A 15,268-nucleotide genomic window follows, 5' to 3' on the forward strand; every position below is an offset into this window, starting at 1 on the left:
TTGTTTATTGAATTCTGCCTTTTTCCTAGATTTAATGGCTTGATGAAGTGAACACCGGGATTGGTTTAATGAAAATGTATGTTGAATGTAACCCACTGACAGGAACAACGGATATGTAAATTTATTTGAGATTAATTACGGGTTTGTGGATTTTGTTCACAGGGCTTGATGATTATGGATATATAAAAATGATAAACTACATCAGAACAGAGGTGAGCATTCACACGTTCGTTATACGTATTGTAAGTGATCATTTAAACGTTGAATGTTTTAAATCATGTTTTATTTGTGTGTTAAGTCATTTTAACCAGATGTGATTTTCTTGTCACAAATCCTGTTCCTGTAAGAGGAAGAGAAATAATTTTTACAAGCTTAATGCTTAAAAGTAAATGAAAATGGATAAAAGAAGGAATCACAAGTGACATCTGTATTTTATTACATACCTTAGTTTAAGATCATAGTTTAGTGTTAGATGATGTGGTACAAAAATTCTCAAATAATTTTTTCCTTATTCTTTGTCAGATTTTCCATCTTCAATATGCAAATGAAAATCAGGGCTGAAATATTGTTTTGTGTATGTTTCCTGTAGAAGTGCAGTGTGGAGAGTTTGGCGTCGTGTTCAGGCAGTGTTTTGCCGTGGAGCGGAGACGAGTACATGAAGCCGGCTCTGCCTGATGACGCTCTGCTACAGATCGGTGCAGAACATTACGCTTATTAAACCTCCGAAACTGTGTTACTAATTCTAGTTGAATAATCAGTTTTTTCCCCATAGAGTGTTTCCATTTAACTGTTTTTGAGGTCTAAAGTTAGGCATGAAAACGTTAATAGAACTAGAAATTTCCAAAATATTACAGTGAAGTCGGCGGCACGGTGGTGTAGTGGTTAGCGCTGTCGCCTCACAGCAAGAAGGTCCTGGGTTCGAGCCCCGGGGCCGGCGAGGGCCTTTCTGTGCGGAGTTTGCATGTTCTCCCCGTGTCCGCGTGGGTTTCCTCCGGGTGCTCCGGTTTCCCCCACAGTCCAAAGACATGCAGGTTAGGTTAACTGGTGACTCTAAATTGAGCGTAGGTGTGAATGTGAGTGTGAATGGTTGTCTGTGTCTATGTGTCAGCCCTGTGATGACCTGGCGACTTGTCCAGGGTGTACCCCGCCTTTCGCCCGTAGTCAGCTGGGATAGGCTCCAGCTCGCCTGCGACCCTGTAGAACAGGATAAAGCGGCTAAAGATAATGAGATGAGATGAGATGAGATGAGATTACAGTGAAGTCTTTGCTCCTGTCTGGGATGTAAGTGTTGTGGTGAACACAGTGCACAGGAGATCTTCTACTCTAAAAGAGAGTTTCATCCTCTACAGTCGAAAAGGACTAGACCATGTTTTTGTAAATTTATAGAAAAATCTCTGAAATTCACACCTTTTGCTGCGCTACTCAAAATTGATCCCATGTCTGTCCAATTTTTGTTGACTTTTCTTCAGACTTTTTTTCCCAACATGATTCACAAAATCATTTATGGTTTATTCCGTTGGTTGGACATGATTTGGAAAAGGACGCCATCATAAAGCTCCACAGCTGACAGGAGAATACCGAAACAAAAACCAACCATGAGGTCAAAGATTTGTGTACTTCTGAGATGGGATTGCGTTTTAGATCAGATTATTGCTGTCATGAGGAATCCAAATAACACTGGCTTCCACCATGAGCCACTGAGACTCTTCTTCGAGCTCCTGTCCAGCTGAACTGAACAAACCTCGGAGTCCTTTAGTCAGGGAGGTGACCAAGAACCTGAAGGTTGCTCTGACTGAACTGCAGAGGATCTGTATGGAGATTGGAGAATACGTACAGTAGGAAAGACCATTGATCAAGCCTTTATTATCGTATGACACAAAGAAAAAAAACCCCAAAACACTCCACAGTCAAAGGACTCTGAAGGCCACACAGTTCATCCTGAGAAACCCAGGAAGCTTTGATGACTTGATCAAGTCTATCTTCACGGTGAAGGGCCATGGTGCAGGGATGTGTAAGAACTGGGAGACGTGTCCGAATCATGGGGAAGGTGATCTCAACGTATAGATACGTTCCTGAGGAAAACCTGCTAAAAAGCTCTCCAGACCTCAGTGTTTACTTGGCCGAGGTTCTGCAGAGAGGAACGCGAGAAGATCCTCAGAATCCAGGTGTAGCAAAGCTTCCAGCACCACACTTTCTGAAGCGCTGTATTTGCTTTAGTAGAGTTGATGGAGAAGCAGGAGATGAAGTGTTGGATTACTAAAACATTTTGGGCTCTGTAATTAATCACTAATACTCCACACTCCCGTAGTCTGCCTCTAATTAACATGCAACTGCGCATGCATGTCCTGTATGTACATGTATAATTAAAAATATTTTTGATGTAGTTATTTTTTTTATTTACTCCTGTCTTGTATTTCTAATTGATCCATTTTCTTTGTAATATCTTACTTTTGTTTTGATTGTATAAAAAATTGATTGCGTTATTTAAGTGTGTGTGTGTGTGTGTGTGTGTGTACGCAGATGTGGAGGAGTTGAGTGGAGACGCAGCGTGTGATGACGTGTCCACGTGGGTTCAGAGAGCACACGAGGCAGAGGAGAATCTCAGCCGTGCCATGGAAGACCTGCATAAACTCAAGTCAGGCATTTACATAGTTTACTTTCACACAAATAAACCAAAATAATGTACACTCACTCACAGCTACATTTATATCAAATACGTACAGATTGTCCAGATTTTCACATATTACACAAACGGAAATTTAACACTTGTGAGATAATATGAGATTTAAAAAAAAAAACCGAAACTGAACACTCAGCTCAGATTTCAGGGCATCAAAATGAGCAATGAATTAGAGGTCTGCGCGGGACAGAATTTTCAGTCCCGCTCCCACCCGCGCCTGCCATATTTTGTCCCGCTCCCGCCCGCAAATCCCGCATGATGCAGACGTTCGCGTTATTTCTCATGAAAGTTCTTGTCATTGGCTTGGGGAATTAAACATGCTGAGCTTAGCTGAGCTCTCCACTTCACCTAGCGCACGTAGCGAGGGTACGCGTTGCCAGGCGGCATGCGCAGCTGAGGCTTTACAGAGATACCCATTGTGAGCTTCACTAGAGGAGCTCTGCTCTTCTGCCATGATCGGAGATCTCAAACACGGAAGAGCAGAAAGGAATCGGAAACGTACGCGAGATTAGACCACATCCGCAAATTTAGGCATCTTAAAATGTTTTTGTTAATGCCAAATAAAATATCCAGCACAAATTGTATATGATAGACATAAATTAATAATTTATACATTTTATTTTAAACACGTTTTTAGTTAGCGGGACTGCAGCTTATCACCTCTCCCGCATTGTGCACTCCCCCTCCCGTCCGCGCCCGCAATGAGCTTTCAAAATTTGTCCCGCGTCGCACTGCTTTGCGTCGGGTCTCGCGGGACTCCCGTGGGAGTGCAGGGCTCTACAGTGAATCGAGCTCAAATGATGATGCGTCGATGCTCCACCCATTAGTCCCTTATTTTTTTATATAATGTGCATGTGTCCCCAATTTACTCTGATATATATATATACACACACAGTGGAATCCAAAAGACTGAGACCACATTAAAAATCTGGGATTTTTTTATTTTTATTTTAAATTGGAAATAAACAAAAGGTTTTACAACCACAAATCAGAAAAAGTTGGGACGGTGTGGAAAAAGCAAATAAAATAAGAAAGCAGCGATTTCTAAATGTACCCTGACTTGTATTTCGTCGCAGACGGAATGAACCCAAGATATTTCATGTTTGGTTTGTCAACCTCATTTCATTTATTAATATACTGTACATCCATTCCTGCGTTTCAGACCTACGCTACCGTTCAAAAGTTTGGGGTCACCCAGACAATTTAGTGTTTTCCATGAAAAGTCACACTTTTATTTCCCACCATAAGTTGTAAAATGAATAGAAAATATAGTCGAGACATTTTCTGGCCATTTTGAGCATTTAATCGACCCCACAAATGTGATGCTCCAGAAACTCAATCTGCTCAAAGGAAGGTCAGTTTTATAGCTTCTCTAAAGAGCTCAACTGTTTTCAGCTGTGCTAACATGATTGTACAAGGGTTTTCTAATCATCCATTAGCCTTCTGAGGCAATGAGCAAACACATTGTACCATTAGAACACTGGAGTGAGAGTTGCTGGAAATGGGCCTCTATACACCTATGGAGATATTGCACCAAAAACCAGACATTTGCAGCTAGAATAGTCATTTACCACATTAGCAATGTATAGAGTGGATTTCTGATTAGTTTAAAGTGATCTTCATTGAAAAGAACAGTGCTTTTCTTTCAAAAATAAGCACATTTCAAAGTGACCCCAAACTTTCGAACGGTAGTGTACAATACATTCCAAAAAAAAAGTTGGGGCGGGGAAGTTTAGGGTGAGTAATGAGGTAACACAGTTAAATAATGATGTGATTTGAAACCGGTGATGTCAACAAGTGACTGTAATCATGATCTGGAACAAAATCAGCATCCAGGAAAGGCCGAGTCTTTGAGGAGTAAAGACGGGCTGAGGATCTCCAGTTTGTCAACAAATGTGTGAGAAAATGATTGAAATGTTTAAAACCAACGTTCCTCAAAGAAAGATAAGAAGGGATTTGGATATTTCACCCTCTATGGTGCAGAATATCATTAAACCATTCAAGGAATCTGGAGGAATTTGGGGGTGTAAAGGGCTCAAGCCTAATCTGAACCCCCGTGATCTCCGATCCCTCAGACGGCATCAAGAACCGTCGTTCATCTACGGCTGATAGAACCACATGGGCTTGGGATTACTCTGGCAAACCTTTATCAAACTACAATACGATAAATTTAAAACTTTACTGTGCTAAAAGGAAGCCTTATGTCAGCTGTGTCCAGAAGCGCCGTCGACTTCTCTGGGCTCGGAGGCGTCTGGGGTGGACCATCACACAGTGGGAACGGGTATTATGGTCAGACCGATCAGTATTCCAGGTCTTTTTTGGAAGAAATGGATGCTGTATGCTCTGAAGAGGAAAAGGAAAATCCAGACCGTTACCAGGAACAAGTCCAAAAGCCAGGGTGTGTCACAGTATGGCGTTGGGTCAGTGCCCTCGGTAAAGGTAACTTACACTTCCGTGGTGGAGCATTAATGCAGAAAAGTACACTGAGATTTTGGAGCAACATCTGCTGCTTTCAAGACGACGTCTTTTCCAGGGAGATTTCAACAAGACGATACAAAACCACATTCTGCTCACATTACAAAGGCGTGGCTGTTGAAGAAGAGGGCGTGTCCACTCTGTCCCCAATAGAGAATGTGTGGAGAATTTAGAAATGAACAATACGACAGTGGTGACCCCGAACTGTTCCACACCTTCAGACCTGTTTACAGGAAGAACGGGACAAAAATAACACCTGAGACGCTTCATCACTTCAGTCCATAAACAGGTTTGAAGCGTCGTGAGAAGGAACGGGAACGTTATAAAGTGGGAAACACTTTACTGTAACAACTTTTATGAAACGTATTGCAAGAATCAAAATTGAAGTAAGTGTTTATTTTAGTGCTGTCAAAAATGTCGCGTTATTAACGCGTTAACTTGACTCAATTTTAACGGCGATAATTTTTTTATCGCGAGATTAACGCTCTGTGACATGATGTAGGTTTTTCATAAGCTTCTGAAACTGCCAGGAACTTGGAACAGAGACTTTGCTTAGAAAACCGATAGCAGCTAGACTGTAATGCCACGCCCCGCACAGCCAGAGTCCTCTGCCCTCCCCAAAGAACCAGCGCGGGCAGGGCGCGCTAGTAGAGATGGGATTTATGGCTCTTTGATGGGATCCGCATCTTTGTGATCCGTTCTTTGAAAAAAACGTTCAAAAGACTGGCTCATTTGGCTCTTTTTAAATATTTATTCAGTTTTAAGAAGACAGCGTCTAAAGAAGCCAGATCCCTCTGAACTGTAAACTCAATGCTATCCCAGAAATCCTTCCTGTAATATGCAAATTTGGCCGCCTCTGATTGGACAGCGCGACGCATCAACAGGCAGAAAGTGTAAAAGTACAAAATGTGTTAAGTGAGCTGAAACAGTAAAGATCAGATTCAATGCAATATTTATCAACGAACAACTTAAAGTTAATATAATAGTGTACTTTATATTATAATCAAACATGTCAAGCCTACCGTCACTGTGTAACCTGTCTCTCTGATTAGAATTGTAAACTAACTCAAGCAGTAGATCACTTCACTCCTGGTTCTTTTGCTAGCCCCGGTGCTCGGCTTAGGTTTCAGTTTGCAGTGGCTGTGTCAAGACGTGTTATGCTTTGCAATAAAAAAAACATTGGTATAAAGCAAGCCCATTCACATTTTTATGCTGATAAGAGAATTACAATGGTTTTTCATGTGACAAAAATGTGCGATTAAATTGCGATTAATCGCGAGTTAACTATGACAGTCGCGACATTAATCGCGATTAAATATTTTAATCGCTTGACAGCACTAGTTTATTTTGAAAAAAAACTAAAGTTTATGAGGTAAAACATCAAATAATGTGCTGCTGTATTGTTTTGAATGCAATACAGGTCAAAGATTATTTACCAATCATTGTTTTCAGTTGTAATTTCAATTTTAGCAAACCGTCGCGACTGTTTCTGATTTGGGGTCGTTTTGAAATCCTTAAAGCAAAGGAAGTAAATGTTCAATATTTTGAATATTTAATATTCAAGATTCTGCACTGTGCCTTTGCCCATATTTAAACGTAAGCAAATGTGTTAAGTGCTTTGTACAGAAGGTCAGCGTTTCCTCACGTCCGATCTCTTCTGTTGAAGCGTGTGGCGTGATCAGACGTCACTCTGATGAATTTGATCTAAAACGGATCAGAAGGTTTTGCACAAATTTGCGGAGTCCACGCCATTTCAAGCCACAAAGGGGATGAACCAGATACGAAGAAACTCTGAAATTCATGCAAATATTTCAAAGGTTGGACTTTTCACTCAAGTTGTTGTGGGTTACGTCATTTGTAGTGAAAATCATTGTAATAAATGAGAACAGAATGCAAACTAGAAGCATTTTCACTCGTGTGCTCAGACTTTTGGACCCCACTGTGTATCTAATTTATATGAAACACTAATTTCTGTAAGTATAGTTAGTTTTTTTTTTTCTTCTTTATCAGACATCTAGTTTTTAGGTTTGTTTACCTGACATGTTTCGACGTACGACTGTCGTCTTCCTCAGAGTGTCACCGGATGTTATTGGTGACGCATCTTTTATCAGCTGATGTTTCCGAAGGCGTGGCCTTCCTGTCTGGTTTGACAGGTCGGTCACGCCTTCTACTGTCAGTTCGTCCCCTGCAAGATGGCACTCCAGGTATGGGACAGCATGTATGCCCCCTCATCTCGGTTGATGGTCCTCGGGCTTCGCTTACGGATCTCTATGGCCTCCCTAATCCAGCGCTGATGTTTATTATCTTCTGTGCGGATGACTCTGGCATTCCCCCAGTCCATAATGTGATAAGTAGAAGGCGTGACCGACCTGTCAAACCAGACAGGAAGGCCACGCCTTCGGAAACATCAGCTGATAAAAGATGCGTCACCAATAACATCCGGTGACACTCTGAGGAAGACGACAGTCGTACGTCGAAACATGTCAGGTAAACAAACCGAAAGGCTAGATGTCTGATAAAAAAGAAAAAAAAACCTAACTATATTTAATATATGACATAATGAACGTAATTGAAAGAATTTCTGTAAGTGTTGTGACAGTGAGCTAAAGCCTAGGTCACAACCGGACGTACGATTTTTTGGCCATGCGATTTTTGGCGTTTCCCAAATTGCTGCGTTTTTTTTGTTCGTGGAGAAAGACGCACGTTGGCCGTAAGTTTGTCTTGCAACCTGAAAAAAACGTAAGCGCCTGTAGAGTTTGTTTGACATGACAAAGAACCTCTGCGGCCGGTCTACGGCTCAAAAATCAGCACGTCACACGCGCGCCCTCCGTGCGTTTCTTGCGTTTTTTGCACGTAGACTGGCCGTAGGAGCACGTACGGCCGGTTGTGACCGAGGCTTAATGTTGTAGAATTATTCAGCAGACTGCAGTTATGAATGGTCACAGGGGGAAAATACATCTTGAGGTGCTTGTGGCCAAGGTTACTGAAAATAAACGCGTTCTTTTTGGTATCCTTGAAAATGGACGTGGCATGGTGGTGTAGTGGTTAGCACTGTCACCTCACAGGAAGAAGGTTCTGGGTTCGAGCCCAGCGGCTGACGGGGACCTTTCTGTGTGGAGTTTGCATGTTCTCCCCGTGTCCGCGTGTGTCCGATTTCCTCCCACAGTTAGGTGAGGTTAACATGGGGCGGCCTTAGGCTGGGGTGCCCTTGAGCGAGGCCCCTACCTCCCAACTGCTCTCCGGGCGCTGTTAGCATGGCCGCCCACCGCTCTGGGTATGTGTGTGTGCTCATTGTTCGCGTGCATGTGTGTGTTCACTGCTTCAGATGGGTTAAATGCAGAGAGGAATTTCACAAGTGTACGTGTGATGAATAAAGTTGTTGTTGTTTTGTAACAAATAAAAAAACTAATAAAAGCAACTGTTGGCACCGGTTAAAAAGAGGAAAAGGTGGGCAAAGAGCTTTGTCGTTTTGTAATCTTGCGTTTTCGCTGAAATTATTGGCGTCACATGGACACAAAGTGCTCGATTTTTGCGTTATAAACCCGTTTAAGGTGAAAATCAGGTAGAAACCCAAAGTGAAGGACTGATGAGCTGGTAAAGATCCGTGTCTATGCATTAGTAACAGGTTTACACTCAATCCCACTGGTTATAGTTTGGTTTAACAATCCTGTGCGCTTATAGGTGTTCTAATGATACTTGCTATACTGTAATTATTCATACAGATTATTTATTAGGGGGTGGCACGGTGGTGTAGTGGTTAGCGCTGTCGCCTCACAGCAAGAAGGTCCTGGGTTCGAGCCCCGTGGCCGGCGAGGGCCTTTCTGTGCGGAGTTTGCATGTTCTCCCCGTGTCCGCGTGGGTTTCCTCCGGGTGCTCCGGTTTCCCCCACAGTCCAAAGACATGCAGGTTAGGTTAACTGGTGACTCTAAATTGACCGTAGGTGTGAATGTGAGTGTGAATGGTTGTCTCTGTCTGTGTCAGCCCTGTGATGACCTGGCGACTTGTCCAGGGTGTACCCCGCCTTTCGCCCGTAGTCAGCTGGGATAGGCTCCAGCTTGCCTGCGACCCTGTAGAAGGATAAAGCGGCTAGAGATAATGAGATGAGATTATTTATTAGTTTTTCAGGTTGTTGAAATGTTATGCTCGAACTTACTGAGGAGGCATGAGTTTGATCTTACAGATATGGGTCTGTCTCAGAAACTGGGTACTGTGGGGGTCCCCCACTAAATATGAGTATATTTAGTCAATAAACTATACGGTTTTGAATGGTGATGTTGGTTTTAATTTAAAATAAAATGATGAAAGAAATAATACAGATAAAACTAAATCTTTGATGTGAATACTCTATTCAGAATTTGGCAAAAATTCTGCAAATTTGTGGAAAAATGGCGGCTTGATCTGGGACATGATAAACGGTTGACTACATCGCGTTCCCTTAAAAAGGTTGTAGTCCACTGAAAAGTCTACAGTTATCACTAATTGTATTTTAAGTTGTAACTTTATACACCTAAGGATTGGTGCGCTCACAGAATAATCATAACCGTAATAAAACATCATGCAAAATATTTCATCACCGTTGTAACTCCATGTTCCGCAAACCCAAAACCAATACGATTGTGTGTTTTGATCTAAACGGAAAGCCTCAGGGTCAAGGTCACGACCTCACCAAAAGTAGCAACTTAAAATCACTACGCCGTATACCGTATTTTCTGGACTATAGAGCGCACCTGTATATAAGCCGCATCCGCTCTATTTTTAAAAAAAAAATTTAAAAAAAGATATACAAGCCGCACCGGGCTATAAGCCGCAGATATCTATGTTGAAAAATTAGATATTTACTGCATGTACAGAACGATTTTGTACTGTAAATGTACATGTATGTACCTGAACAGATTCTTTCCGAACAGTGCCTTTTAACACGGCAGCAACTTTGCTGATTAAAACGGAACAGAACCAAGAGAAAATAACCGGTATTTATTTACCTTCATTTCTCCTGTGTTTGAAACCACAAGTCACTTTAATCATCTTCGCTGGATTTGAAAATAATTACCAGTTAGTAATTTGTCGTGCGTGTTCTATCTGCTAAAGATCTGCTAATTCTTCTTTGCATTGATTTTTCGTCTATCTTATTTTTGATTCTACTTCCGGTTAGAGCGCCCCTAGCGGTGGAAGAAAAATCCACAGAATAGCCGCACCTTTGTATAAGCCGCATGGTTCAAAACCTAGGAAAAAAGTAGCGGCTTATAGTCCAGAAAATACGGTAAACATTTAGTTATAAATCTGCGATTTTGTTTTTTAAAACGAAAGCTGAAAGTTAGGTATAGAATATGTTTCTTACAGAATATGTTACGATGGTAGCTGGTCTTGTATGAATTTCTGAGCTATAAAATGAGTCGTGGTCTATTTTTTACCGTAGCGTGTTATTTGTGTGCGGGGAAGGACACACATTAACAATTTGCATGTGTAGAATGGAATTTTCCACTCCAACAGTTAGAAGTTGATCGTGCTTCCATTTGCGGTCTTTCTGTTACGCGGGTGATCTGTTTGGACGTTATCACTGAAAAGGTGAGTTTTGACAATTTTATTTTGTTTTAGTCTTGCAGTATAAGGAAATAGAATATTTGTTTCTTTTTCATCTTACTTTCATATTTCGTAGTGTTTGCGTATTTTTGGCCAATATTTTGCAACCACGGTCAATTTAGATCGAACTTTTGATAGAATCTACGGCCAGTCATTTTGCCCCGCCCCCGCCTCGCGCTCCGCCCGGTGCGGTAGTGATGTCCCATTGCTCGCACGCCGCAGCAGAGACCCGCGCGACCTTCAGCCGGTACAGCCGCTGTTCTTTTACCACCGCCGTTATTCCCATCTTTCCGGTGTGTTCTTGATTGTGTCCTATTTTGCCATATCAAATACCCAAAATGTATCATATTATTCATATTCAAGTGAATAATCAATTCAGTCATCATAACTTGGCATTTTTAACCCGAGCAATCAAAAAGAGGAAATTTATTCAATATTTTCACTCATCTGTGAAGGAGCGGCTTTAATTCTTCATGATGGAGTTATTTTAGATGGAAATCAATTTTACAAAAGCATTTGAATTGTAATCAAAAAAATTTTCCACAGTGGAGGCCAGATAAAGCAAGATGCTATCTTTATTCTTATTAAACATGAGAAAAGAAACACTAAGTGTTAGGTAAATGCAAAAAAAAAAAAGTAAAATTAGAAAATTTATTTTTTGACCATAATGTCCCCAGTGAGAGAGCAGTTTCTGAGACGGACCCGTATCTCAAAGATGAAATTGACCAATAAAGGAACTCTCCTTCCAGCCATCCAACTGCCTGGCCTTTATTTTCTTCTTCACTTCTTTCTATCCTTACGTTCTCTCTCTGTCAGTCCATCGATCCTTCTATCCAGCCGTCTGTCATTTGAAGATTTTGGTGAGTGAGACACTGCCAGCAGGGGGCGCTATTGGGCTCCTCTGCTTGTTAGCGACGTGCAGTGAGGTAGGGGGAAAATTCCACTGCGGTGTTTAAGGTTAAGTGCACGTGCACACACACGTGTGACTGAGGGGGGCAGCAATGGAAAGGACGGGCCCTGTGTGCTCTCTGCTGACCTCTGTGTGACCCAGCCATGTGTGACTTCAAAAAAAAAAAAATCATGTTTTATTTCTTACTCTCACAGTGTTTCTTCAAATTAATGATACCAAACGAAATGAGTAATGCCACGAACGTGTCTCGGTGTGTGTAGAACATTTGCACAGGGCCTGGTGCTGAATTCAGACGTGACACAGAAGCGTGTAGGGAGTGTAGCAGAGCTGCGAGAAGACGAAGACGAGGCCTATTTCAGTTCTTATGGGCATTACAGCATCCACGAAGAGATGCTCAAGGTAAGTGTGTGTACGCACACACGCACACAGTATTGTCGTTTGAAATAAAGTTGTGTGTGTGCAGTAAATTAATGGACATGGCTACCTAGGTAACTAGCAGCAGTGACTCAGTTAGATATGATGCATGTGGTGTGATGTAAGGACTGTACACTGCAAAAAATTGAAAACAACTGAATTTGAGGAGAAAACGACTTAATACGAGTGAAATGATCTTGCCTCATGGACAGACAAGACATCTTGGAATACGTTGGTTGCAATCTAGAGCTAGGTTTAATAATCTCAGAATTAGTGTCTCGTATCCTTCTAATAGGAAATGTACGGAAGCCGCGAGAGGCCCTTCATATAATCTTTTTTTATTCACCTTGTTATCCCGAGATAACGGCATAATTAGTTCAGGATCTCGAGAAAACAACACAACTAATTCGAGATCTCGAGAAAACAAAACAGTTATTCCGTGATCTCGAGAAAACAAGACAGTTATTCCGTGATCTCGAGAAAACAAGACAATTATTTCATGATCTCGAGTCAACCCCTGATCAAAATATTGCCGCCTTATTAGGTGATCGATTATTCCAGACATTCTAATGACCAAAGTTGCGTCTATACAGAATGAGAAATAGCCCCAAAGTCAGCATATCACAAGTCTCTCGGCGCACCTGAATGAACCATTTCTCAGCTGTTTACTCGAGATCATGAAATAATTGTTTTGTTTTCTCGAGATCTCGAAATAACGTTTTTGTTTTCTCGAGATCTCGAATTAGTTGTGTTGTTTTCTCGAGATCCTGAATTAATTATGTCGTTATCTCGGGATAACAAGGTGAATAAAAAAAAAGATTATATGAAGGGCCTCTCGCGGCTTCCGTAGAAATGCTAGATCGTTTCAACTATTTTCAAGATATTTTCACTTGCTAAGACATCATTTTTTGCAGTGTGATGTTAGCGTGTGACCAACTTGTGGCGATCTACAGAGTTAATCTGTGCCGTAAACTAGAAGTCATACTCGACAAAACATAGAGCTAATTAACATCTGTAATGTCAGAGTGATGTTTCTGTCCGCTGCGGCGAACTGCTGTCTCTGACAAGGAAGCGTAATATGCCAGTTGATAGTCATTATGGAAGGGTCTGGATTTTGTGAGAGAGCGGGAGCAAGAGAGCTTTGGTGGCAACAAATGCAATTATTTAAGATCATGAATTCATTTCCATTCTGTCAGTGAAAGTGGAAGACAAGCTTGGTGGACTGAGTGCTCATGTTATCCTCTGGAAGACCATGTTTGTGATTGAGCCAAGTGTGTGGAAAAAATCAAGAACCCACTTCGATTTTTTCTTAAATGAGCATCCCTATGTACGGCAACCATTTCATTCCAGTGTCTGTACTGGGGTTCCAACACAAGCACATCTCACTTTACTTACTGAGGGACTGATGAGATGATCATCTGAACCAAATCTTATTTAACAAGGAAAAGTATAAAAACCACTGCTGTGGTCATCACTATCCTCTTGCAATAGGACCAGTTTGGATGGCAAAAACAGTGCGAGTAGTACCTTAAATTTAATGGGAATTAAAAAAATATCTATCCTCATGCCAAAAGCATTAAAAAGAAAAGCTTTGAGTGAGAAAAAGAAGGGTTCAATTCTGTCTTTACTGGCAGAGGGATACAGTGAGTGTCAAGTTGCTTCCATCCTCAAAATTTCAAAGATGGCAGTTCATAAGAACAAGGTCAAGCAGCAAACATTGGGGAGGACAAAGTTACAGACTGGCAGAGGACGAAAACGACTCCCTACTGACCGGGATGATTGCCAACTCCTTCGAATGTCACTCAACAACCATAGGATGACATCAAGTGACCTACAAAACGAATGGTGAATGGCAGCTGAGGTTAAGTGCACAGCCAGGACAGTTCGAAGCAGGCTCCTCCGGGTGGGGTTGAAGTCTTGCAAATCTAGAAAAAAAAGCCCTTCATCAATGAAAAGCAACGAAGAGCCAGGCTGAGGTTTTCTAAAGACCATCGGGATTGGACCGTAGAGGACTGGAGTAAGGCCATCTTCTCTGAGTCCAATTTTCAGGTTTTCCCATCACCTGGTTGTCTTATGGTTAGATGGAGACCTGGAGAGGCCTACAAGCCACAGCGTCTTGCACCCATTGTGAAATTTGGTGGTGATCTGGGGGTGCTTCGGCAAGGCTGCAATGGGGCAGATTTTTGTTTGTGAAGGACACCTGAATCAAGCCATGTACAAGGATATGCTAGAAGAAAACTTGCTTCCTTCTGCTCTGACAATGTTCCCTAACTCTGAGCAGGACAATGGCAGCAGGCCGTGTCACACAGCCAGGCCAATCAAGGTGTGGATGGAGAACCACAAGATCAAGACCCTGGCATGGCCAGCACAATTTCCAGACCTGAACCCTATTGAAAACCTCTGGAATGTGATGAAGATGAATATGGATGGTCACAAGCCATCAAACAAAGCTGAGCTGATTGGACTTTTCCACCAGGAGCGGCGTGAAAGACTGGTGGAGAGCATGCCAAGATGCATGAAAGCTGTGATTAAATGCCAGGGTTATTCCACCAAATATTTGATTTCTGAACTCATCCTAAGTTCAAACATTAGTACTGTGTTGTTTAAAATTGAATATGATCTTGATTTCGATGCGTTATTCAAGGTCTGAACATGCTTCATCTTTTTTTTTTTTTTTGTTATTTTGACCAGTGGTCATTTTCTGTAATGCTCTAAATGACATGTTTATGTGGAACTTGAGGGAAACGTTGTCAGGAGTTTATGGTACAAAACAAAAATGTTCACGTTCCTCAAACACAACCATAAATAGTAAAATCAGAGAAACTGATAATTTTGCAGTGGTCTCTTTAAAAAAATGCTGAAAAAGTTAATGCTGGCTAAAACAGAAAGGTGTCGGCCTGAACCTTTTCAGCAGTTTGTGCTACAGTAGCTCTTCTGTGGGATTGGACCGTATGGGCGAGCCTTCGTGCCCCATGCGAATCAACGAGCCTTTGGCACCCATGACCCTGTCGCCGGTTCACCGGTTGTCCTTCCTTGGACCACTTTCGGTAGGCACGAACCATTGCATACCAGGAACACCCCACAAGATATGCCATTTTAGAGGTGCTCAGACCCAGTCAGCTAACCATCACAATTTGGCCCTTGTCAGAGTCACTCAGATCCTTACGTCACCCATTTTTCCTGCTTCCAACACATCAACTTCAAGAACT

At 41.9% G+C, this 15,268-nt stretch overlaps 1 protein-coding gene across 2 annotated transcripts in view; it reads left to right on the plus strand.

Moving 5' to 3' along the window:
• prmt3 (protein arginine methyltransferase 3) overlaps nucleotides 1-15,268 on the plus strand; it is a 190,591-nt gene that overhangs the window by 13,125 nt on the left and 162,198 nt on the right. For both annotated transcript variants that reach the window (XM_060941852.1, XM_060941853.1), the window contains exons 4-7: nucleotides 163-212; nucleotides 590-695; nucleotides 2,521-2,635; nucleotides 11,906-12,044. In XM_060941852.1, coding sequence (XP_060797835.1) covers nucleotides 163-212; nucleotides 590-695; nucleotides 2,521-2,635; nucleotides 11,906-12,044 — 410 coding nt within the window. The remainder of the gene's footprint in view (nucleotides 1-162; nucleotides 213-589; nucleotides 696-2,520; nucleotides 2,636-11,905; nucleotides 12,045-15,268) is intronic.

The sequence above is a fragment of the Neoarius graeffei genome, chromosome 15 (assembly GCF_027579695.1).
Source record: "Neoarius graeffei isolate fNeoGra1 chromosome 15, fNeoGra1.pri, whole genome shotgun sequence".
Taxonomy (NCBI): Eukaryota; Metazoa; Chordata; class Actinopteri; order Siluriformes; family Ariidae; genus Neoarius; species Neoarius graeffei.